The 22,639-nt window shown below is 52.5% G+C and overlaps 1 protein-coding gene across 1 annotated transcript in view; it reads left to right on the top strand.

Moving 5' to 3' along the window:
* The window catches only part of RND2 (Rho family GTPase 2), a 47,925-nt gene that overhangs the window by 2,051 nt on the left and 23,235 nt on the right, over window positions 1-22,639 (top strand). Inside the window, exon 3 of the mRNA XM_032772716.2 lies at window positions 18,574-18,683. Coding sequence (XP_032628607.1) covers window positions 18,574-18,683 — 110 coding nt within the window. The remainder of the gene's footprint in view (window positions 1-18,573; window positions 18,684-22,639) is intronic.

The raw sequence follows: 22,639 nt of genomic DNA, 5'->3' as shown, positions 1-22,639 counted from the left end.
CTTTCTCCCTCTCCTTGCCCCCCCAGGGCCAATGCAGGGGCATGCCCTACGCTGTATGACAAGGGGCTAGTCCCTGAGGGTTAGAAACTCTGTTTTCATCCTGCTTAACCAAACCCAAACCCACCGAGCTGAAACAATAGGGTGCAGCTACCTCCAGAGGTGGGATTTTTCTGAAAATTCGTGCTGGTTTTTATTTAATCCAGTTGTAAATGTCTCCAGGGCCTGGCTTTTACCATTTCCCTTGGGAGACTGTTCCGTAAGCAGCAAGAACACGTCCCCCAGGAGCTGTTGATGACAGTTAACCTAGATTTTCCTTGTTTATTGGAAACTTGTGACTCCTGGTTATTCTACCCCTTGGACCAGGCCAGACAAATCTCCCTCAGTGGTGTGAGCACCCTTCACACATGTCTGTTATCGTTACACAGCTGCGTGCAGCTGTAGACCCACTCTGCATGCTGGGTGCACTCTCGACAACTGGCTTTCCCGCTAATGCCTACTTGTTCCTTGGAACTTGCACTGCTGCTTTAGAAATGTCACTGGCTGCATTCTGATACGGGGGTAGTGTCAGTGTCTTCTCCGCACAGCCCTGTGCTTCACTGCACCCCCCCCACCCCGCCCAGTTGTTCCCCCATCTGGCCCAACACTAACACACTAAATGACACAGTGACCCCTGTAGATGGATTGTAGCTTGCACTAATAGTCTCCTGCTCTACGCTCCGTTCAGCTGCTGTGCTGCGCTCAGTGTCTTTCCTGGTTTGGGTGTACAATGGATACAATTGCGTGATAATAAAACCAGTTCTTCGGTGCAAGGTGAGGCTAGCAAGAAAAGGGAGAAAAAGCTCTCCAGACTGGAGACCTCACCTTGTTGAGGAATGTGCTGCAGGAAGGTTCCTTTCTCTCATTACTCTCTTCCCTCTGACAAATGGCTTTGGGTTTTTGTTCATTTGTTTTTGTCTGTGTCCTCCGCTGAGATCATTCAGGAAGCTGTAAGTACAGCCCTCCTAAGCCACACAGAGCCTTACGAAACGGGAGTCGACACAAGTGGTTTATTTGTAGCAGTGCTGATAAAATGTTGGCATTTAGCAAAAAAAATGTGGGTGCACCTTTAAATGTAGCCAGGATGTGGCTGGGCGCTTGTGCTAGAAACTTACTGGGACGGTTAATTAAGGCTCGTTTGTTTTTTCCTATCGATGGCTGTTGGATTCAGATTGAGAAGTGAGATTATATTCCATATGAAACCTTAAATCGGAATTCCCTCGCTCGTGAACGTTTAAATCTCACCCTTGCCTGATAGCTTAATTGATAGCTGTGGGATTAGCACAGTTTACTCCTGGCAGCTGGTCTAGCTCTGCTGTTCAAGATGCAGCTGTGAAGTCCTCACTAAGGACTTCCTGACCTGGGAGAAGTGTGCGCTGCTGAAAGGTCCCTCTATCTTGCAAAAAAAAAAAGAGGGCCTTTCCCTTTGCAGGAGCAGCAGCAGCAGTGAACTGGTTGGCAGGGCAGCTGTTGGAGGTGGTAGAACAAGGGATGAAACAGTGAAGTGGAAAGGCTTCAGCTACCACTGTTTACCTAGAGGCAGAAACTGTGGAGACTGAATACACAAAGCGATGCTTCAGAGCTGAGGAATTACTGAACTGATGTGTCTGCATAAAGTCCTTCCGAACGCCCAGTAACCAAAGTTGCACTGCTAAATGTGTAGGGCCTGTTAACGGTGGGGGACGCACCAGTGTAGTGCAGTGGTGAATCAGACACTTGGCTTGCTAGGGAATGGGGTGGGAGCAGAAAATACTGTCATTCTCATGGCTTTTTGTCTGTGCATGCTGAGTTTTGTTATCCAGAATAATTGCCTTGGATTTGCTTGGGGGAGTTTCTGAAGTGTAGAACCTTGAGGCCTGTCCCCAGCAGCTCAGGGGTGGGGTATGATTGTTAAAGACCAACGGCTCCACGGTGGGTGTCTGCATCTCAGAATTAAAAACATTAGCTTTCAAGCACATGGCCGCATGTTTGACGTGCTTGGTGTTCTTTAGGAATTTTCCAGAACGTTTGCTTTGATCTTACAAATGCTAAAAAAAAATAAAAATGATGCAATGAAATGGTTTTAGAGCTATGTACATGCGTTGTACACCTGCATCACACTCTGTGACGCACTCAGTTCTACCCTTTTTGTCTTTTAAATAAAAACAGTGAGTTTTATCCAACATTTATCTCCCTTTCTTCTTTGCTGTGAACAGACTTGGATTCGTTCTCACTCCTCCTTCGGAAACGTGTAAACCCTTCTTTAATGGGTTATTGCGGAGAGAGGTCACTAGGTAGCTTCCCAGATAAATTCCCTTTCTTTGCAGCTTGAATGTGAACTATTCAGGAGCTAGTTCTTCAATAACAGTTCTGCAAAGCAACACACACCAGTGTCCCCCCCCAGTCAAACTGATATTTTTAGCTGTAGATTGTGAGCTGCTGTTGAATTTCCACTTCCCTTTGGACACACTTGTCACAGGGCCGGCTTTAGGAACTGTGGGGCCCGATTCGAACACCCGGCGGTGGTCTGGGTCTTCGGTGGAACTTCGGCAGTAGGTCCTTCACTTGCTCCAGGTCTTCGACGGCATTTCAGCGGCAGGTCCTTCAGTGCTGCGGAAGACCTGGAGCGAATGAAAGACCCGCTGGCGAAACGAAGACCCGGACTGCCCCTGGGTGAGTAAAAATTAAAAAATTAAGTGCTTTTCTATAGGGTGCAGGGCCCGATTCAGGGGAATTGGCCTAAAGCCGGCCCTGCTTGTCAACAGAAGCTTTTGGTAAAATAAGTTTCACATAATAGCTGAGCCGATAGGATCTGGAGCAGATAATTGCCCCACTGGTGCAGAATGGCAGTCCCCAGGATGCTCTTTCTCTAGACTAGGGGCTACCTGTTGCCCCTTTTAACTGGCTTCCAGCCAGGGAGTGTTGTTCCTGCTAAATTCCATCCTCCGTAGGAGGGAAGGGTGCTGCTGGATAGCGCCTTCTTTTCTCCTTTTGAGACTACGGTTTATATTTTTCTCACTCGCCAGCTCCTGTTAACTGAAGCTGAAGCCCTGGGCTTCGACCCTCCTGGGATTTGTAAAGAGACCTGAGCTGGGGAGCTGCCTAGCAACTTTTTTCCTTTGTACTTAGGTAGTTGTGAAAGTGTGTCGAGCTGCATGGAGTAGTCCCGTGTCCAGAAACGGGCACTAGTGCAAGAGCACTCTAGTTAGAAAACTCCCTCTACTGGAGCTAAATGCAGCCACAGCTTGTCTGACTGTACAAGATGCCTGTTGATAATTGTGTTCTAAACTAGGATATTGTGTGCAGCTCCTGGGAGCAGCTTGCCTGAGGCTAATGGAGCCAGGTGACGTGTGGAGGAGGCTGGCAAGTGTAGGCCTACATCAGGTTGAATTTGCCCCTCTTGCTAAGTGGCAGATCCAGGCTCTGACATTAGCAGATGGCAAAAGAACAGGTAAATCTAGTTAGGGAAACGTTATTGGAGGGTGAATGGCAGTGATGAGGAATCAGATTAATCCCAAATCATACTGCAGACTTGGATTTTTTCTTGAAAATCTTTTAACCCTTAACTCTCCATTTAGTTTTTCGTAGCTGGAAGGTGACCCTGGCCTAGAATAGAATTCTTGGCCCTGAAAATCCTCCCGTGAGGGTAAAGCCTCCTGTGCAGATGAGGCCAGTGCGAGCATTCTGCACCCCATCCCCAGGAATTTCACCCCAGGTCCTGAGATCTCAAACATGCATTCAACAATGAAGAGAACAAGAGGTTGGTTCAGGTCCCCCTGCAGACGTCAGTCATGTTCAATGTTTGTTTCTTTGTACATCAGTCCTACACCCAGATGCAACGTGAGAGTGAAATCGCGTCAGATGCCATTTTACAGCACAGCAGGGATGTCCGTTCCTCCCCTCGCCATTTTTGTGAATTTTTGAAACTATTAAGAAGCAGTTTGATGCCTGTGCATGAAAGGAGGTGGGGATAGCCCTCCTGTCAGTCTGGAGAAGAGGAGCATTTTGCCAGCGGGAGGGGGACCCATGGCTTTGGGAACAGCTTTGCCGGGCCCAGGACTTCAGTGGGGAGCTGTAGCGCTCTCATTGCAGAGGCGAGATTGCTTTGCCCTCTTTAGCCTCAAGGCACCTGCATTCTGATCTCTGAGCTCACGGAGGTACATGTGCTGCCACAGGCGCAGGCTGGCTCTGCACAGTCCAGAAGTACCGGTTGCACTGGGAAATGCTCATATTTGTCTTGTGACCCTAGTGATCGGTAAATAGTCTCCCCCATCAGGGCTTGCTTCCTCCACAGGTCTCAGGAGTGGTGCCTGAAATCTGATGAGGGCAAGGGTTTTCCCCCTCCCCTGCCAGGCGTAGCAAGAACCTGCAGCCAGCTGTCAAAAGGGCTGGGTAAGTTAGTGACCCGTCAGGATATTTTTTGCCTCAGGTGAGGCTGTGACATTTCCAGGCCTCTGAGCAGGTCTCCACTTCGGTGGATTGATGGCTGGCCAGGTGACAGGGTTAGGCAGGTTGGTTGTGTTTTGGTGATGTGGGTGGTGGTGGAGGGGGTTGCTTTCCGTGAAGCTCCAGGTATTGGGCACCGGCCTTGCTGGCCCAATGGTCTGATTAGCTGTGGAAAATCTTGCTCTTTATGGGAATGGCTGGTGGGTTCAGCAAGTCCCCCTCTCTCCAGCAGTGCAGTGGCTAAAAGCTTTGCTTGTCCTGTTCCCAGTGACCGAGCTCTCCAGCTGAATCCTGAAAGGGGCTGACTGAGAGTTTGCAAACTGAATGCTCTTTCTGCTCACTCCCTGCCAACAGTCGCTGCTGCCCCTGCATATTGCCGATGTGTTTACTACAGCCAGCTTGCACCAGGGTGACTTTCTCCCATCCACCTCCCTTTCTCCTCCATGGCTCTGGTGGTAGCGTTCCTTCCCCAGCACTCCCTCCTGTGCCCTGGTTACTGGATTTGGAAAAACTGCCTCAGATGACACATGGGTCGGGAACCCCTCTCTGAGGCCATGGGACAAGCAGCAAGTTAATGGGGTTTGGTCAGTCTGGGATTTAATCCCTCTGTTCTCTCCCCTTTAAGGGGAAGAAGTGAGCCAAGTAATCCGAGGCCTCCTCTGTGCTGTGGAGTGCAGACCCCTTCAGGCAAAGCCACTGCTGGTGCAAACGGCCAGCACCCCTTGATGTCAGTAGAGCTGCACCTGCGTCCTACAGTGCCCCCTCATGTAGACAGGCAAAGCTGCAGTTTGCATTGAGGTAGCTTATCCTTGCTTGGGACCTGGGTACGCCTTGCTGATGCACATTGCATGCTGCCTGTTGATGCTAGGGGGAACTATGCCAACAGTGTAACTCGTGTGGTTCCTGACCTGACTGTGCTTTGCGCTGGCTCTGATGCAGCCCCCTAAAGGGAGTCAGCAGCACCGGTCTATGGTGAAAAGAATGGGCCCCAGAATTCACCACCTATAGGAGGGACGGTGGGAGTTGTAGTGTAGCTGGGACTCTGGTGCCTTTACCGCCTATCCCATAGACCTGCTAATCACAGGACTTGGGCGATTTAAGCAGTGCCATCTGCCTGTGCTGCCGCTTGCAGCAGTGGGGCTGCTTTGGCACAGGATTGTGGGTTGTGTTTTTGCCTCGGTGTTTGTGCTTTCAGGACAAGAATAACAGTGAATCTGGATTTCTCCCCCACCCCATTACCCCTCTGGCATTCAGCAAGCAGGCTGCCTTGCTGTGGTCTGGAGTGTGGGAACCCACCGCTTCTGATAACGCATCCCTTTTCAGCGGGACTCGTGAGGAATGCTGATGAAATTAAGGAGCTGAATAGGGTTGGGTTTAAGGGTGACCTTGCCATGGGTTCTTGGTGCTTTCTCATTCCCAGAGTCCCAGTGAAGTGCCTGCAGGATCACCATGGCAGGTTCTTTTAGTGCCAGGGAAAGGACAGGAGAAGTTCAGTGCCACTCACTCTCTGAGGCAGAGGAGAAATGCAGAGCTGCCCTTTCATCCCAGAATAACTCCTCAAATATCCGCCGTCAACGTACTTGTGTCCTGCCTCAGGACAAATAAGTAGTTAAGCCTAAATATATGTGCAGCTGGTTCACATTCTCATGCAGGTCAATAACCAATCGGACAGCAGTTTAAGGAGTCGCAGGGCTAGCGGCAGAAATGCTGATGCTTGAAATAGATTTCCTGTGTGCCTGGGAAGATGCTAGCAGAGGCTGATTTCCCTGCGCAGGGATGGCCCAGGGGTCATTTAGCAGGACAGGGGGTACATGGGATTGGATCAGGTCCGTGCAGCAGTGAAGTGAGGGGGCGCTGGGGTTTTGGGTGCTGTGTGGCACAACAGTGAAGGTTTTCTGCCAAGCAATGCAGTTCTGGCCCCCACATGGCAGGGGCAGGGCGTAGCTCTCTGCAGTGACAGGCCTTTCTCCATCTCGCAGGCGGGCTGGCAGGCTAACTTTCTTACAGGCCTATAAAGCATGCAGAGATTTGCTGGTGGACAGGGCTGGAGAGCAGTAGTGATGGGAGTGTGACCTGGTTTAGGAGTGAGAGGCAGGTGTTAAGGGCTGTGCTGCCACTTAGGAGCAATGGGTTCATTCCCTGCTCTGACTCCCACTCCCTGTGGGACCTTGGCCCAGTCACTTGCTCTCTCCGGACCACGCTTCCCGTTCTGTACAGTGGGGAGAATAACACTCCCCTTCCCAGCTCTGCGTCTCTTCTAGTTGGACTGTAAGTGCTTTGGGGCAGGGATGGTCTCTTCCTCGGCACATCTGCAGTGCCTGGCTGAACGGCACCTGCTGGTGCAATCCAAATAACGGTAGGGGGGAGGGGAAGTTTCCTATCACGGCAGGTGACATAAACAGAACTGTAGAAAGCCCCCTGGAGCAGCAAGTCCCGTAGGAATCCGGGTGCTGCAGTGGCTTGGTCTTTATAAGAGCAAAGGGACAGAGGCAGCCAGACCGGTAACAAGAATCCCACCTCTTTTCCCTTCCAGAAATGCGAATAAACTTCAGTCTGGTCCATGGGGGCGGGAGCTGTGGGCGAATGCCGGAGTAGGGGGGAAGGGTGGCGGATTGCACAAGGTACAGCTCGCTGTGAATGAGCCGGAACGACATGGTGTTACAGGACCCTGCTCCGTTTGGGAATGGTGAGAAGGACGCAGCATTCCTTTAATGCCAGGCTCTCCAGAGAAATAAAGTGCACAAGTTTATGAGCTCCAGCCCCTAGTGCGGGCAGAAGCCCCTGTGCTCTTAGCTAGGCTGTCAGCCATTTGCCACTTCTACATGTAGCATCTCAGCTGGTTGGGGGATAATTGCATGAGCTCAGTTGGCCCCAGAGACATGTCCCTGGGAAGCCCAGTGGCATGGTGCCTACACCACGCTACGCTGAAGGAACCTGAGGGCTTGCCACTTCCGTTCCTTGCTGTAATTCAGGCACTGGATTAAGAGGCACCAGGGAGAATCTGGAATGTGCTTGTGGTGCCTAAAGTCTCTGGCTTCCGGATGTGTCTCGGTCACGTCCAGAGACTCTTCTCATTCGTCTACTTCATCAGCTGCCACCAGCGTGATTCTAGCATCGGGCTGGAGAAACTGGGTGAGCTGCATGTGCTGGGGCCACTGCCTAGTCACTCTGAGAACTGGCTGCTAGAGAGTTGCCAGCCAGAGACCACCAAGCCCTGCATGTTCAGATACCTTTTCTCACTGGCCAATCTCCCCTCCTTTCCCAAGCCAGGCCATCTGTGCAACATGACATGCTCTGGGGCATTTAAAACTGCTCCCTGTGACTCCTTGAGACAGCTGCCATCTGGGTTAGAGATCTGCCTGCTTCACTGAAACCCTGTGGTGCAAACTGCACATGCTGCAGAGGGGCTTCCCAGGTGCTGGGCCTGGGGCTTTCATAGATGGGTCTGGGCCTGGCTTTCCTAAACTCAGTGTGTAAAGCGGAGTGTGCTGAACACCTGGTAACGCCCTCTGCCCAACCCTTCCCAGTCCCAGTCCCAATGCTCCCAGGAGAAGGGAAGGGGCTGGTCTCTCAGGGTGGTGTGCGGCAAAGTTCGCATTATGGACCTTCTAGAGCCGCTCCTTCCTGACGTGCCTGGGCTTCAGCCCTCAGCAGTGTGGGTGTGTGAACCAGTGGGGTTCTCTCCCTCCATGAGCTGCCACATCCACCGTGAGAGTTTGGCACTAGCTCCCTGACCCTCACCTCGACTGGGGGATTCCTCTGCCAATAACTACACAAGCTGGACTTCCTGTTCAGTAACAAGGCCTGGTGAGAGGCTCAGAAATCCCCCTGCCCCCCCGCCGTGGGTAAATCCCACACCCCCTTCATTCTGGTCACCTCCATTTGGAAAACCCACCAGCTGGGCCAGTTGGTAATTTGCTCGTTGGCTTTTTCTATGTGCAGCACAAGAATTAGGAGCAGAGGTTAATTGTCTGAGCTGATTAGCTGTTGTCTTAGTCATGCACTTTCCAGATGATCGCTTATTCTGCCTGGTGTTCGCAGACTTCAGGGTTACAGCAACATCGCAGGAGCAGCAGCAATGTCCTGCCAGGCACAAATCTCAGCTAAGACTCTTAGGGTTTTAGGCTGTTGAATTGCCTCCCCTAGATCCCCACTGAGGACTGGCCTAAAGGTGGCTGACCCGTTCTCGTTAAGCTGTAACTTCTGCAGAGCAATTCAGTGCATCCTTGGCCAAAACTCCTTCTGAAGGCCCTGGGCGTCCTGTCTCCCTGTGGTAAATGTCATTCATGGAGGAGTCTCAAGATGAGGCGAGAAATGCGTCCGCAGGTGCATTTTGGGAAAGTCCTGCTTGTTTGGTTGTGTTGGGGGTGGCATTTTGATGAGGGGGTCGGCTGCAGCTGGGTTTCTTTATGTTGGATTGTTGCTTTGAATAACGTTAAGGTGCCCAGAGCAGCAGATAAAACAAGCCGGAAGATGTCTAAGTGCCAAGAAATAAATAAAATGGGATAACAAGACTTTGTGAAGGGCTTTGAGATCTCTGGGTGAAAAATGCTAGAAAAGGGCCAGGTACAAGCACTGCATTTCGTCTGCAGAGATGGAACTGCCTCCAGCTGCAGCTGGGGAGCAGGGTGAAGGTTGGAGTGTTCTTGCTTCTGTTCTCCCTTGTTTCACTAGATCCATTTCACTTTTGGTGCCATTGACCTTTGTCTTTGATAAGAATAGTAGTTGCTGCATTGTGCCACTTGTGCTGCTAACATCCCTGGTCTGGATTCTGGTGGATGCTTTTGGGCTTCCTCGCTGCTCAACTGTTGTCATGCTATCCCAATTAGCAGGGCCCTGATTGCTGGCTTACCTGGGTTTGTCACCAGAATTCTTTGCTTCCTGCCTCTGCCTGAACTGGGATGTACACCATGTCACTGCTTGAAATAAGCTGCTTGTATCAGCAGGGACTGCATTATCAACCACTGCGCACAATGAACAGCTAGGCTGGGGTCATGGATCCTGGACCTCTCTTTGTGCCCAGCTGAGTTGGGGTCAGGAGGGCACTCAGCAATCTGCTCAGGAATATCACTGCTGCCTGCGAATCAATTGACAAGAAATTCCTCTGACTTTTATTCAGGGGGAAAGGGGCTTGTTTCAGATCAGGAGAACGAAGCTGATCTCTGAGCCAATGGAAAAAAAGCTCAGATCTTCCTGACTTGACAGCTTCTGCTGTATTAAAAAGCTGCAGTAGCTAATTTCTTAGCCTTCTGCTTATATTGCCCATCAGTTCTAGCTATAAAGAGGTGGGATATTTAAATATTCTGCTCTGGCGTATTCCAGAGACATCAAGCCAGTTCTCTTTAAATGCTATTTTTCTCTCTAGTTTAAGGATTGTAAAGTTGTTCAGGCAGGGACCTTGCCTTCCTGCACCTCTGCAAAGAGTCGGTCAGATTGCTGGTGCTATCTAAAGAACAACCTTTCTCTTGTGAAGCTCTTATTAAATGGTGTGTACAATGCCCCTGTTAAAAATGGGCCTGTGGTGTCATGAGGTTCTGAGGGCACAAAGTGCCATTCCCATGGCACTGACTGGATGGCTTTTCCACTGGATGCACAGCTTGGAAGCAGGCATATTCCTGAAACGGGAAGATGTATCAGAAGGAATTCCAGAGAGTGGGACAGAAAAAGCTCCCAGTCCCAATGGTTGGCATCGCCAGCAGCTGAGTGCTTTGTTTTCGGGCCAGTCCCTGAAGTAAAGGATCTGGGGATGTGTCTGCAGTTGGTGCACATGGATTCATGTTGGCGGGCATTGCACGCACTTCTCAGTGAAGGGATCTCTGCAGGGCCGGGCCCATCCCAAGCTGGGAAGGCTAGTGGCTGGATTCCCATGACATACTTGCTTCCTGTAAATGCCAGCTGGGCCTTTTACAGACAAATAGTAACGTCTCAGAGCATGCCACCCCCCAAACCTCCCCATACACTGTACTGGGAGGCACAAAGGGACTAGGCATGTCCTTGCTAGGCTGTTTAACCAGCTCTTGAAGGCTAGGCTGCTTTTCCCTGCACTCTCCCCGTGTTCAGCTGGCCCTCGGTAGCTGCCAGGAGACGTGGGAGGGCATCCCCCTCTCAGTGCATCTGCAGAGAAAGTGGCACCAAACATTTCTTAGAAAATCAGCTGGCCGGTTCCCAGCTCCCCATGGGGACTGGCCTGGCTGTTGTTTACCAAAGACTTCTGGGAAGGCTGCCACTTCTGTCCCTTTCATTCACTGTCAGGTTTTCAGTCCAGGGTCTTTTACACTTCTTTACTTCCCCTTGGACAGGTCCTGGGAGGGGGACAATAGCAGGGCAGTTATATACAATCTGTGCCTTTCTCATGCAAATAAGCTGCCTGCTGCAGGAGGCTCCATTCAAGGACACCTCAAAGCACAAAGGTGGATGCAGGAGAGAAAAACCCAACTGCATTTATTGCTCAGAAAGGCTTTGCTCAGGCTGGTGAATTGCAGGATTTTGCAGAGGGCAGGAAGGGAGCAAGGAAGGGCCAGACAGGCGGTGGCATCTGCTGGCCTGGACTGGATGGAAACGGGTTTACACTGTGTTTACGCTGGGTTCAGGCTTGTCTCTGTGAATTCTCCTTCTAGACAAAGCTGAGGAGTGCTAGCAGGGTGAGGAGGGGCCAGCAGCCCAGGAAGGGTGGTATGCATGAAGCACACTTCCCTCAGGCTTGCCTTGGAGCATCATGTTCCCTCCCTGTTCTGCTCGTATCCCATTCGTGGGCTACTTGGTGCAGCCAGAAGAACATCCTGTCCTCATGCAGCAGGGAGATGTGGCTCGCTGCTCCCCAGTGCATGGCTGTGTCATGGAGGAGGTTGCAAGTTCAGTCACTGGCACCCAGGGCCCAGTCCTGCTCCCTTGTGCAGCTCTGTACCTGGCAGAGGTGTTCCCAGGCTGCTGCCGTGGCAGAAAGCTGGATGCCACCTAACTGGCGTCTGTAGATTCACTCTGTGCCACCTTCTGTGCTGTCTCTGCTCTGGGAGGCAAAGTCTGTGAACTTGGTAGAGCTCGTCCACGTATTCGCTCTTTCCACCTCCCTGCCCCCATGCAGCCCTTCACCTTGGGATAGACCCTTGTCCAGGGCTATGCTCAGAGCACAGTTGGCTGGGAGACTCCCAAGGGGAAACATAGGTGCTGCAGGAAGTGGTCTTTCCCCAGCAGGGGGTGCTCTTCCCTCTGAATAGGTGCAGAGAACTGCCCTGGGGTGATGCTAGGGGGCATTGTGCTGATGAGCTCCTGCCCACATGTGGATGTCACAGATCCCACCTGGTCGGTCCCGTCGGTCCCACTGGGGTAATCGCAGTCGGCCGTCCTCAGTCTCCGAGGCGCTTACCTGGCCCCTGTCGCTGTCTGACCCCTCTGAATCTTTCATGCATCTGTCCTTGTTCACTCTCTGGGAAAGCGGGGCTGTTATCCCAGTGGCGAGGCAGAGAGACTCGGTGACTGGCCTGGGGTCACAGGGAGTCTGTGGTGGAGAAGAGAACTGAACTCATGTTTCCTAAGCCCCAGACTGGTGCTCTGACCATCCTTCCTCAGTCTTATCCTTCTGTAGATTTGCTGTGTGCTGTCATATCGCTGTTGTCTTCCAGCCTCCGTCAGGCTAGGTGAAGTATTCCTTTATCCCATGCGTTTGTAAAGCATGTTGGGATTTTCACAGGATGAATAAAATCTATTATTATTTATTAACACTTCCATCCTTGCTGGGGCAGTGACTAATCAGGAAAGCAGTTGCGGTTAGCTGGCATTTCACGTAATATTAACTCAGGGATTGTAGCAGCTGGATTGGCGAGGCTATGTGTGATTGAATGCTGTGCTCGCTTCTAAGGCAGAGCTTTGTTCTCGGCTAGTCCTCATGCATCCCCAAAATGCCCAGGGTTTCCCAGCCAGCCTGGGAGGATGTTTGCTGGGAAAGGGGTTTATCAGAGTCACTCCTGTGTATTCATAGCCTTTGTGGCTAGAAAATGAATCCTCTGTTTAGCTAAGGGCCAAGCAGTATCTCCCATCTGGTTCCTATAGCAAAGCAGGATGAGAATGTTGCCCAGAGGGGTGGGGGCTGCAGGGTCGCTGTGTCTGCCTCATTACATGTTCCTGACATGCTGAAGATCCTGCAGTGTGAGGTGCTGGCTGGGAAGCTGGGTGTTATATACAGCTATGGCCACATGGTTTCCCATGTGTGATCTGAGCTGGGAGTGGAGATGGAGCGTTACATAGCCTGCTGCCATGCCAGGACTGGCAGAAGTGGTGTGAACCCTCTGCACAGAGCCAGGGCCTTCTGTGAGCAGCAGGCGAGAAAAACGAGCCGAGCCCCCTCCCCGCACAAAGCGGAGGCTGAGGGTGCTCAGCTAGTGGGCTTGTTCGCCCAGTGCCTGGGAGCTGGGATCCTTCTAGTGAAGGGGGAGCATTCTCCACAGACTCTGCAGTCTGTGGGCTGGCTTGTGCTCAGCACAGGGAGCTGGCTGGAGCTGCTGCCTTGCTCTGGAAAGGACCAGGGCTGGCTCCAGGCCCCAGCTCGCCAAGCGCGTGCTTGGGGCGGCATTCCGCTGGGGCGCTCTGCCGGTCGCTGGGAGAGCGGCAGGTGGCTCCGATGGACCTCCCGCAGGCGTCCCTGCAGAGGGTCCGCTGGTCCCGCGGCTCCAGTGGAGCATCCGCAGGCGTGCCTGGGGATGCTCCACCGGAGCCGCGGGACCAGCGGACCCTCTGCAGGGACGCCTGCGGGATGTCCACCGGAGCCACGGGACTGGCGAGCGGCAGAGCACCCCCCGCGGCATGCCGCTGTGCTTGGGGCAGCAAAATGGCTAGAGCTGGCCCTGGAAAGGACGTTCTTGGCAGGACTCCAGGATGCACTGCAGCATCTGTGGGTTCTGGAGGAAGAGTTTATAGTGAATCCTCTGGGTAGAGTGTGAGGCTCAAAGATTCAGGCCCCTTGGCAGCTTTCTGTGCTATGTAAGCTGGAGCTGGTGGGGGGCCTCCTGCCCAGCTGCCTGGGGCTCTGCATCCATATTCGCTGTCCCAGCTTGGAACGTGCTAGTGTTGGCTGAAGGGGCCCCGTGCTCGAGTCTCGTTATCGCTCGGAACAGCTGAGACGCAACAAATGAAGCATAGCACTGTTGAGTGTAAAGGCAACAGCACCTTGCAGTCCCTTGTCCAACAACAGGAGAATCCCTGGCTGAGTCGCAGCCCTGGCATGGGGGGTGCTGCTAAGGGAGAGGAGCAATTCACCTCTGAATTTCAGACGCTTGGTTTTATTTTTGACAGTGACTTTGGGGACTGACTCAGTCTAGTTTTCTCTCTCTTTAATCATGGACAGATGCCCATCGATCTTATTTCCTGCAGACCTGGGTCCAAAAGGGAGTATGTCCTAAGCAGTCCTGGCAGGTCGGCTCCACAGACCCACGAGCCCATGCGTGCTTTTGAAAGCGCTAAACCGTAGGTCTCCAGGGCGTCTCGCTGGAATCTTTGAAAGGCACAGAGTGGTCAGCGAGCCAATCAAAGCCAGAGTCGGTGTTGCGGGAACCAGGGCCATTGACAAAGTGTTGGCTGCAGAAATTCTAAAACGGCCCCCAGGCGAATTTGAGTCGTTTCTCCAAAAGACCATTGGAAAGTCTGGGTCTTAAGGAGATATGAAACCAAGTCCCACCTCTGCTCTGTGTCAGAACACCTCTGGCTTTGGCCCTCCTCGGGCAGGCAGAGTCTGCTCCAGCCCTTGCTGTTCACGGCTGGAATGGACTCTGGAAAGCTGGTGGGTTTCTGGACCAGCCAGGAGTGACACGGGTGTGACTCCAAACTCTGCTTCTGTGCCTGTCTCAAGCTCCTGAATTGGGAGCAGCATGTAAGGGAGTGCAAAGGCCATTCTGGCCTGGAGCCTCCTCCCCATCAGCGGGAGCCCCCACTATCCTGGCAGCCCCTGAACAGCAAGCGCATGCTCACAGGGCCGGAGAAGCTGCCGAAACGTGTGTGACTCGGGAGGGTAGTGACGCTGCCGGTGGTGCACAGACTAAATAAAGGGCCATGCTCATGCTCCATTACTCAGCATCCTCGCCCGGCCAGGTGTGCTCCACAGCCCAGTGGGATCCACTGCAGGAAATGGCATGTTGCTATGATACACTTTGCTGTAGCAATGACTGTGCTCAGAGGAGCTGAAATCTGCACAAAAGGGAAAGATGCTCAGACTGGAAAAAGGGAGGAGGCATCCGGAGACCTTTATTTAAAACTTGGGAGCTCTAACAAGGGGATGTGTGGGGCAGGGTGTCATGGGGGCCCTCCTGCCCAGGGGGGCTAGGGTGCAGTCCTGCCCACACAGGGGGATAATGTCTCTATGCAGACTCTGTCCAAGCTCCTTTCTGAGTGCACAGAGATCTGTGCTGGGTCTCATGTCCATTAGTCGAGTCCCATTGCAGCGGGGAGGGCCCCGTGACCTGTTCTGACCGCAGAGCCTATGGCTATCGTTGCCTGGACTGTGCCAGAGCTTGAGCTGCCAAACTGGCTTTGGAAGAGGGGCCTGGAAACTGGCTGCCTAGTGGAGCTCAGCCCTTCTGGGCTCTGGCTACCTTAACCAGCAGTCTCTGTCTCAGTGGGTGTGGGGTCTGCTCTGTGCTCTGGGGACAGCTGGGAACAGGAGGGATTTGCTGGTGCCAGATCTGCCAGCCACAGACAAGGTGATTCGGGCCTAAGGCTGGATCACGACTCTCCGGATGGATCTGCAGGTTGCAGCGTTCCGGGGGCTTCAGCTGTTTTCTCAGCATGCTGGCTGCTTCCTCCACAGACAAGAGCAGAGTGCTCCCACAGCCCTTTCCCACTGGGAACGCCAGGAACAGGCCGGGCTTTCGGGCAGTTATGGCAGGTGGGAGCACAGGCGGCTGGCTTGCCCTGCTGCTTTGGTGTAGTAAGTGGGGCGCTGGCTGGGCATCCTCTAGCTTCTAGGTGCAATGTGCAGGGGGCTCTCTCGTGCAGGCTGGTGGTGACTTTCCCTCCTGGGCCAGGAGCCTTAACTGGCCCAGACTGGAGCATCCGAGTCCAATTGCTCAAAAGTGGGTGCCCTGTGCTGGAGCCGGGTAGGCTGGGGCCACCCTATGCTGAATTTTGCAGTGAGTCTGAATTCCTCTAGTCCCCACGAGTCCTGAGTGCCCAGCACTTCTGGAAAATCAAGCTCAAGGCATTTTGGGCTCCCAGAATGGGATACCCCTCCCCAGATGGGGATCACTCTGGGACAGATATGACCCTAATGAACGGAGGACGTCTGAGATTAACGGACGCACCATGGAGCTGTCAGGAGCTGCTCCCTCTATACAGTCCCATCCCCAGCTCCCCCATGTCCTATTGCTGCGGCTCTGGCTCTGGGTAAGACATGCTCGGTAACAGCGTCCATTAATTTGTACAGTTTGCAGTGTTCTTGTGGCTGTGGTGGTCACAGGCATGAGAGAGACAAGGCGGGCAAGGAAAGCATGTCTCTTTCACTAGCAGAAACATGCTACCTCACCCGCCTTGTCTCTACTGTGTGTGGTGAGCTGGGTCCTGTCTGGTTCCCCATCCCCAGCCTTCTAGATTTCCTAAACGCTCACTGGGCTATTGGCGTGTGTGTCACGGAGTCATGGGGCAATGCTCTGGAACTGCTCCCCACAAAGCCAGGCAGGACTTTAGGGAGCCTTCTCTCCCTTAGAGTAGACTTGTTCACGGCAAGAAGCTCACACGGCTTCACCTCCTGGGTCTCTCCTTGGAGCATTCAGCATCCTCTGCCCCTCCAGGCGCTTCCCACAGCGAGTCCACCCAGGCGGGGTCCTGGGGAAGCCACGGGGTCCTGCACCCCCTGGGCCTTTCTAGAGACTGGAAGGTAACATGCTGCACTTCTACAACCATCTTTTCACCTGGAGATCCTAAAGCATGCTGGGCCCCTATCATAAGCCTAACTCCCAATTCTGAACCTTAGCGTCCAAAATGTGGGTGCCTAGCATGAACCTCCAAGCTTAATTACCAGCTTGGATCTTATCTCGCTGCCACCAGACAGGAATTACAGTGCCTGCCTCGCTCTGGTCCCCCAAACTTTCCCTGGAGGGACCCCAAGACTCAGAGACTCTNCTCCAGCCCCTCCTCTCTGCTCAGCCCCTTTCCCAGGCCAGGAGGTCACCTGATCTCTTTGTCTCCAACACCTTCAATTGGCACCTTTGCAGAGGGGGGGGCCCAGGCCATCAGTTGCTAGGAGACAGAGGATCAGGCATTTAGGTGCACTGGCCCTTTGCTCTGCCAGATACTTAAGAACTGCCATGGGGACACTGAGACACCAACACAGTATTCAGAGAAACATTAAGAACATTCCTAGTTCATCCCAGTGTGGAACTGCACTCTCCGACCGTGATCTGTTGACCTCCTCCCCATGGTTCAGGGGATTCTAACATGCAGCCCACGACTCTGCTGTGTTTCAGTACCAGGCCTCAGCATGCAGCACTCCACCAGCGAGCAGATGGCAGCCATGCACAGCGCCTGTGGGGTGGTCTTGGGTTCTGGCATGGCCTTGGCTGGGCAGAGTTGATGTGACCTGCTCTGTGGTAGTGGGAGGGCTCTGCAGGGTTAGCACGTGTGTTCTGCTAGGATTCCCTGAAAGCCCCTTGAGCCCTGATGGTGCTGGGGGGGGCAGCCTGCTGTGTCAGGGGATGAGGAGATCAGAATGTTCTCCCTCTCCAGGACTGAACAGGAAATCAATAGGTCTCTGTGCTCAGCCTGTCCACGCAGACGAGGAAACCCTGTTTGGGGTGGTTTATTTCCCCCTCCCTCCATGGAGGACAGGGATATTTCAATGGAGGCAGTTTGGGGCAGGGCCTTGTCCTCTTGTCTGCCAAGCTCCCGGTTGGCGCTATGCGTCCTGGCCCGTGGCGGAGCCTTCTCTTAGCCAGTGACGGGGGAGGAGAGCTAGATTCTCATGGCCAGAAACTCCGGCAGAGAATTAGCCTATTCTCCTCTCGCCCTTCCGGAAATGTGAACTGTCATCATCCATAATTCATCGGGCGCTGCGCTCCATCAAGGGGCCATTTGACACCAGGCCTGGGTGCTCAGACTCCCTCCCGCACAGTGGGAAAGTGCCGGCCAAGAGTATTCCCAAGGGGCTGCCAACAGGAAGCATGTCCTGTTTCCGCATCCTCGGGGTGGGAGATTTTTTTTGGTGAAAGAGGGAAAAAGAATAGTGAATTCAACAAGGACTCGGGTGTCTCTGCTTCCCCATTTCATAAATGAACAGCAGCTGCTCACCCCTCCCGGAAGCTTAAGCCATTGTAAAGCGAACTAAAACTATAACAGTGTTTTTAAGTAGCAGTGAGCTGATTGCTCCATTGCTGTTTACTGAGGCATTTACAATCGCACACAGAAAGCACTTCAAATAAAAACATGATGAGATGCTGACTTTAATGGCTGACACTTGCATTTGAGGGCTGAGTGGGTGGGTAGCAGTGCACGCACCCTGCCAGCTCTGTCAGAAATCTTGCAGAATACAGAATCGGAGTTCCTCTATTTATGGCCTATTCTCCAAACACGGCACATTTTTATGTACCAAAAAAAAGGGGGAATCTGGCTGACTGTGGTGATATGTTTTCTTCCAGGTCATTGATAAAAATGTTAAATAGTGCAAGGCCAAGAACTGATCCCTGCAGGACCCCACTAGAGAAACACCTGCTCAAGTAGTTACATTTTCAGATCTATCAGTTAGCTGGCTTTTAATCCATTTGAAGTGCCATGTTAATTTGATTTCATTCTAGTTTTTTAATCAAAATGTCGTGTGGTACCAAGTCAAACACCTTACAGTATTCTTAATTACACCAACATTATCACCTTTATCAACCAAACTTGTAATCTCATCAAAAAATATCAGATTAGTTTGACAGGTTCTATTGTCCATAAACCCAGAGTGATTGGCATTGATTATATTGCCTGGGCAGTTCTGTAGCGATCTCACCATCAGCTGTGCCTGGAATTAACATGCTGGCACCTGGGAAAGCGAACAGGCCTGCCCTCATCAGGCTGCAGGAATAACTGACAGTCTGGCTCCAGGGGTGTGGAACATCTCTCCACTAACAGCTCGCCTCCCTCTCTCTGTTGCAGGCTCAGCGTATTATGACAACGTCCGCCCCTTGGCCTACCCCGATTCGGACGCCGTGCTCATCTGCTTTGACATCAGTCGCCCAGAGACGCTGGACAGCGTACTCAAGAAGGTCAGTGTCCAATGCTCTGTCATGGCCGCTGTCCCGTGAAGCAGGCTGTGCCAATACAGCCCAGGGTGCCACTTCCAGAGGCCTGCTGCTCCTCTGGGAATTTGTAGCCCGAGGCCAGTGGAAATGGGGTCCGGGCATTGCCATAGGCCAGGTGAATGCCCTGTTGACCCTCTAGGTCTGGCAGCATGTCCTGGCCATTGTCTAACACCCAGCTCAGAATGGTGTCAGGCTCTCTGCTTGCAGGGACAGGGCCTTGAGTGGTGGGGCAAGATGCCCTGGGCACATTTGCTCACCCTGTGCGCTTCCCGCTCCCTCAGGGTGCTCACACTGCCTGGGAAAGGACCAGCTTTTTCCTGGAGTGTTTCCTGATACCTGTGCCCTTCTGGAGGGGCCAATCCCCTGCTGTGAGCCAGGTCGGAGGCCACTTTTCTCATGCTTGCTCTTGACAGCAGCTACTGCCTCCCCACACTCGGGCTGCAGCAGAAAGGAGCTCATATGAATAATACAGCTCCTGGAGGGCTGGAGAAGGGGGGCGTTTGTGTAGGAGTGGGGTGGCTTGGCAGGTGTTCTGTTTTTAATGAAGACCTTGGAAAGCGCTGTGCATCTCAAAGCCCTGGTTAGCACCCCCAGGAGCCAGCGTGCTAGGAATTAGCTCACGGCAGAGTTGAGAAGTGGTCTCCAGTGCCCATTTTCTTGTGACTGGAGAGTTCGTTAGCTGGTTCAATCCCCCTTGGGTCATTGTATGCACCATGGAGAGGGAAGCGGTCAACTCCCCACAGACTGACAACAAACACAATCAGCTGTGCCACTAAATCTCAGACCTGTCTGAGAAGAAGATGAATTGGCACGAGGGTACAGGCCAGCCCAGGTGCAGAGGGCCCACGGTTGGTCCATGACCACTTGGATGCTGCCTGCCTCTGGCAGCATAAATCTGAGCTGACCGGTCAAGCTTCTCCACTAGCAGCCAGACAGGTTTGTCTGGTGGCAGTTTAGCACCTTCCAGCAAAGCTGTTGTGTGTGGCTGGTAATAGTATGTCAGATCTTTAGAGCTACTCAGGAATAACAGATTTTGGGTAGAACTTCAGCAGACTTGCATGCGCTATGTGGTACAGAGTTGGGAGGCCACCAGGGACAACCCACGCACTGCAGGGAACGGAGCTGGGGAAGCACTTCCCTCTGAGTTAGTACTGAGTGACCCAATGACCCAGAATTTTGCTTACGGGTATCATGCTGTTGGAGTAGCCTCCTTTCTGGTGAGCTGCAAAACCCACATCTGTGACCTGATAGCACTTCCTGTTACCCCAGCATCCTGGCCAGACTCAGATGGACTATTACATTCCGTCGACTGAGACTCCCCCTGCAATTTCCAGTAGGTTCTCACTGCAGTGCGCCATTGCTGTGCTCTGTGAAATAGCTGCTCTGTCCCACTCCAGAGGGGCGCCGGGTCTGATACCAGCTTTGCAAAGCACTTTGGAGTCCTGTGGAGTGAAAGGCCGTAAACAAATCTATTGTTGCTCCTGCTAACAAGCCCCAAGTTACTGGACTGGCCCAGACTCTGGTTTCTGAATAAGTCACATTGTGGTTTCTGGCCTGGTGACCCCCCCAGAGTTTGGCCAACTGCTAAGCTGAAGCAAATGCCTCTTGTTCAGCTGTTGCTACTGATAGGGAGACTGGGAGGTGGGACTGGGACTGCGAGATTCTGGCGAGGGGGACAAAGACCCTTTAACAACTCAGTCAGTGGCTCAGTGTTTGAATCCAAAGCAGCTCCCTGGATCTGACTCTCTCTGTTTAGAGGGCGGCAGGCTGCATGCGGACAGTAAGGAGACTCATCGCCCAGTTTAAGGATCTGCAGAATAATAGCGACAGCAAATCACTTCTACCTTAATGAGCAAGAAACCCACTAATAACTGTCTTGAGTTGGCATTTATTTATGGCTCTGTCTGCAGACATTCCTGTGCTGTTAAATGCAAAATCTTCCACGCACAGCCTTCCCAGATGCCTCAAATACAACTAGGCAACGTCTCTTTGATATGACAACTTGAAATAAACCCTGAATCACCAGGGATTTCTCAAGTACCTCTGAGTAGATGCCTTGTGTCCTTTGGCACAGGTTTTGCAGCCTTCAGAGGTGAGGAGAACGCCTAAGATGCCATGAAGTGGAAATAGGGTTTAGCTTTTGATATCAAATAAGTAAAGATAACAAAGCTGCCTATTCCAGCCCTGGATTAAGATGCTAATTCAGCAAAGGAATCTTTATTATCTCTGTCCATCTGATGCCTAGGATGCAAAGCCTGAACGAGCGTTTGATTCGTAGAGCCTTAGATTATACAAACAGCATGTTGCACTGAGGGGCAAGGAGCCACCTGAGAGAATCCAAACAAACAGCTTGCTTGTTTATACAGCCTGGGCTTTCGTGGTGCACTGCCTTAATCCTGACAGGTCTTGGTAGTGCAGCCCTGTGTGTGGGACCTACAGCAAACTCCAGTCCCTGTGTGCCCCTCTCCAGCATTTGCCTCATGCAGATTAACTTCTGCCTGGTTACAGAGCAGAATCAGGCTCCTCTCTCTCCAGTGCAGGGGATTGTGTCATTTCGGGGCTGCAGTAGTTTGGAGCCTAGTTTGGGTGATCCTGCTGCTCCACCGTCTCCGGGATCGGGATCTCTATCCCCTGGAAGAATGCTGATGTTTGCGTTCAAGCTACAAAGGAATTTTAGGCACCTGCCATCAGAAGTCTGAGTCATGGCAACTTGCAGTAATGTCGGAGACTGTGCACAGCTCACGGGAGATTCCAATCAGCTGCTGGCGCAGTGGAATTGCTGAGCAGCAGAGAGGCTGCATGTGTCCCTGGCCACAGGTGTGGACAGTCTGTGGGGAAGCAAACACTGTGCCTCTCTCTCCTGGTGGTGGAATAGATGGTTTTTCTCTCTCTAAGTTCAGCTGTGACTGCTTTGTCCTGAAGTTTGCAGAATGAAACTGGTGCTATTCTGAGCCATATATTTTTTTCATCAGACCGTGGGCACCAAGTCATTGTTTAATTTCCTGGTATATTTTCCCATCAGCTCCTCTAGTAGGATATTGCTAGTTCTGAGTAAAGGCTGGATGAGTTGAGATGCTGGGAGTTTCTGCTCATTGTCTGGCTGCACCTCCCAGCACTGAGCACATAGCCAGGTAGCTGACTTCAGATCACAGCAAGAGCGACCTAGACAGATCTTCTTTGGAGAGGGGTGGGGGGCAGAGCAGTCACAGAGCTGCAAGCTGGAGCTTCAGAAGCTGCCAGTTAGAGCAGAGGAAATCGCTGTTTGATGCCCTAGCTTGTTCCTTCCAGGGCTCCCAGTTCCTAAGGCCACTGGCCATGGCTGTGTTTTGAAGTCTGATGGGCTTTGATGGCTCCCAACTGCAAACCAATTCCGTGTTTGCTGTGCAAATTAGCTCCCTGCTGACTGCGGGGTCTTGGAAACAGTTGTACAGAGGGCTCAGCTGGGGCACCCTTTGAAGTGCCAGATCTGTGCACCAGACTGCGTGGGCATTACTTCTCCATAGTTAAGCCCAAAAGTGGCCTCCTGGGGGCCCACGGTGAGGAATGGGAGCTTAGGCTTAGCAGGTCTGCAAGGCACATCTGGAACAAGTGAGCAGAAAGCCCCCTGTTCAAGAGACACTCTGCTAATTCCCTGCCTGTGACAGTCAATAATGTGCCCTGGTGAGAACAGCTGTGCCCCCAGCTTGGAAACAGCATCTGCACTGGTGGGCTTTGCAGCTTGTCCCAGCCTCATCCCATTAAAGCCTTGCGTTAGATTCAAAAGACAACTGTCCCTGTGTTTTCCCATCCTGGCCTCCAGGTACCCAGCCACTCCCAGCATGTGCATTGGCTGAGCGCTTGTAATGAGATATATGGCCAAGTCCCCTCTGGTGTGTCTAGCTTCAGCAAATCCAAGTGCGATCTTGCGTACCCCTTCCCCC

The sequence above is a fragment of the Chelonoidis abingdonii genome, chromosome 21, assembly GCF_003597395.2.
Source record: "Chelonoidis abingdonii isolate Lonesome George chromosome 21, CheloAbing_2.0, whole genome shotgun sequence".
NCBI classification, from domain to species: Eukaryota; Metazoa; Chordata; order Testudines; family Testudinidae; genus Chelonoidis; species Chelonoidis abingdonii.
Note: the sequence above shows the minus strand (reverse complement) of the source record. Positions and strands in the feature narration are given on the sequence as shown.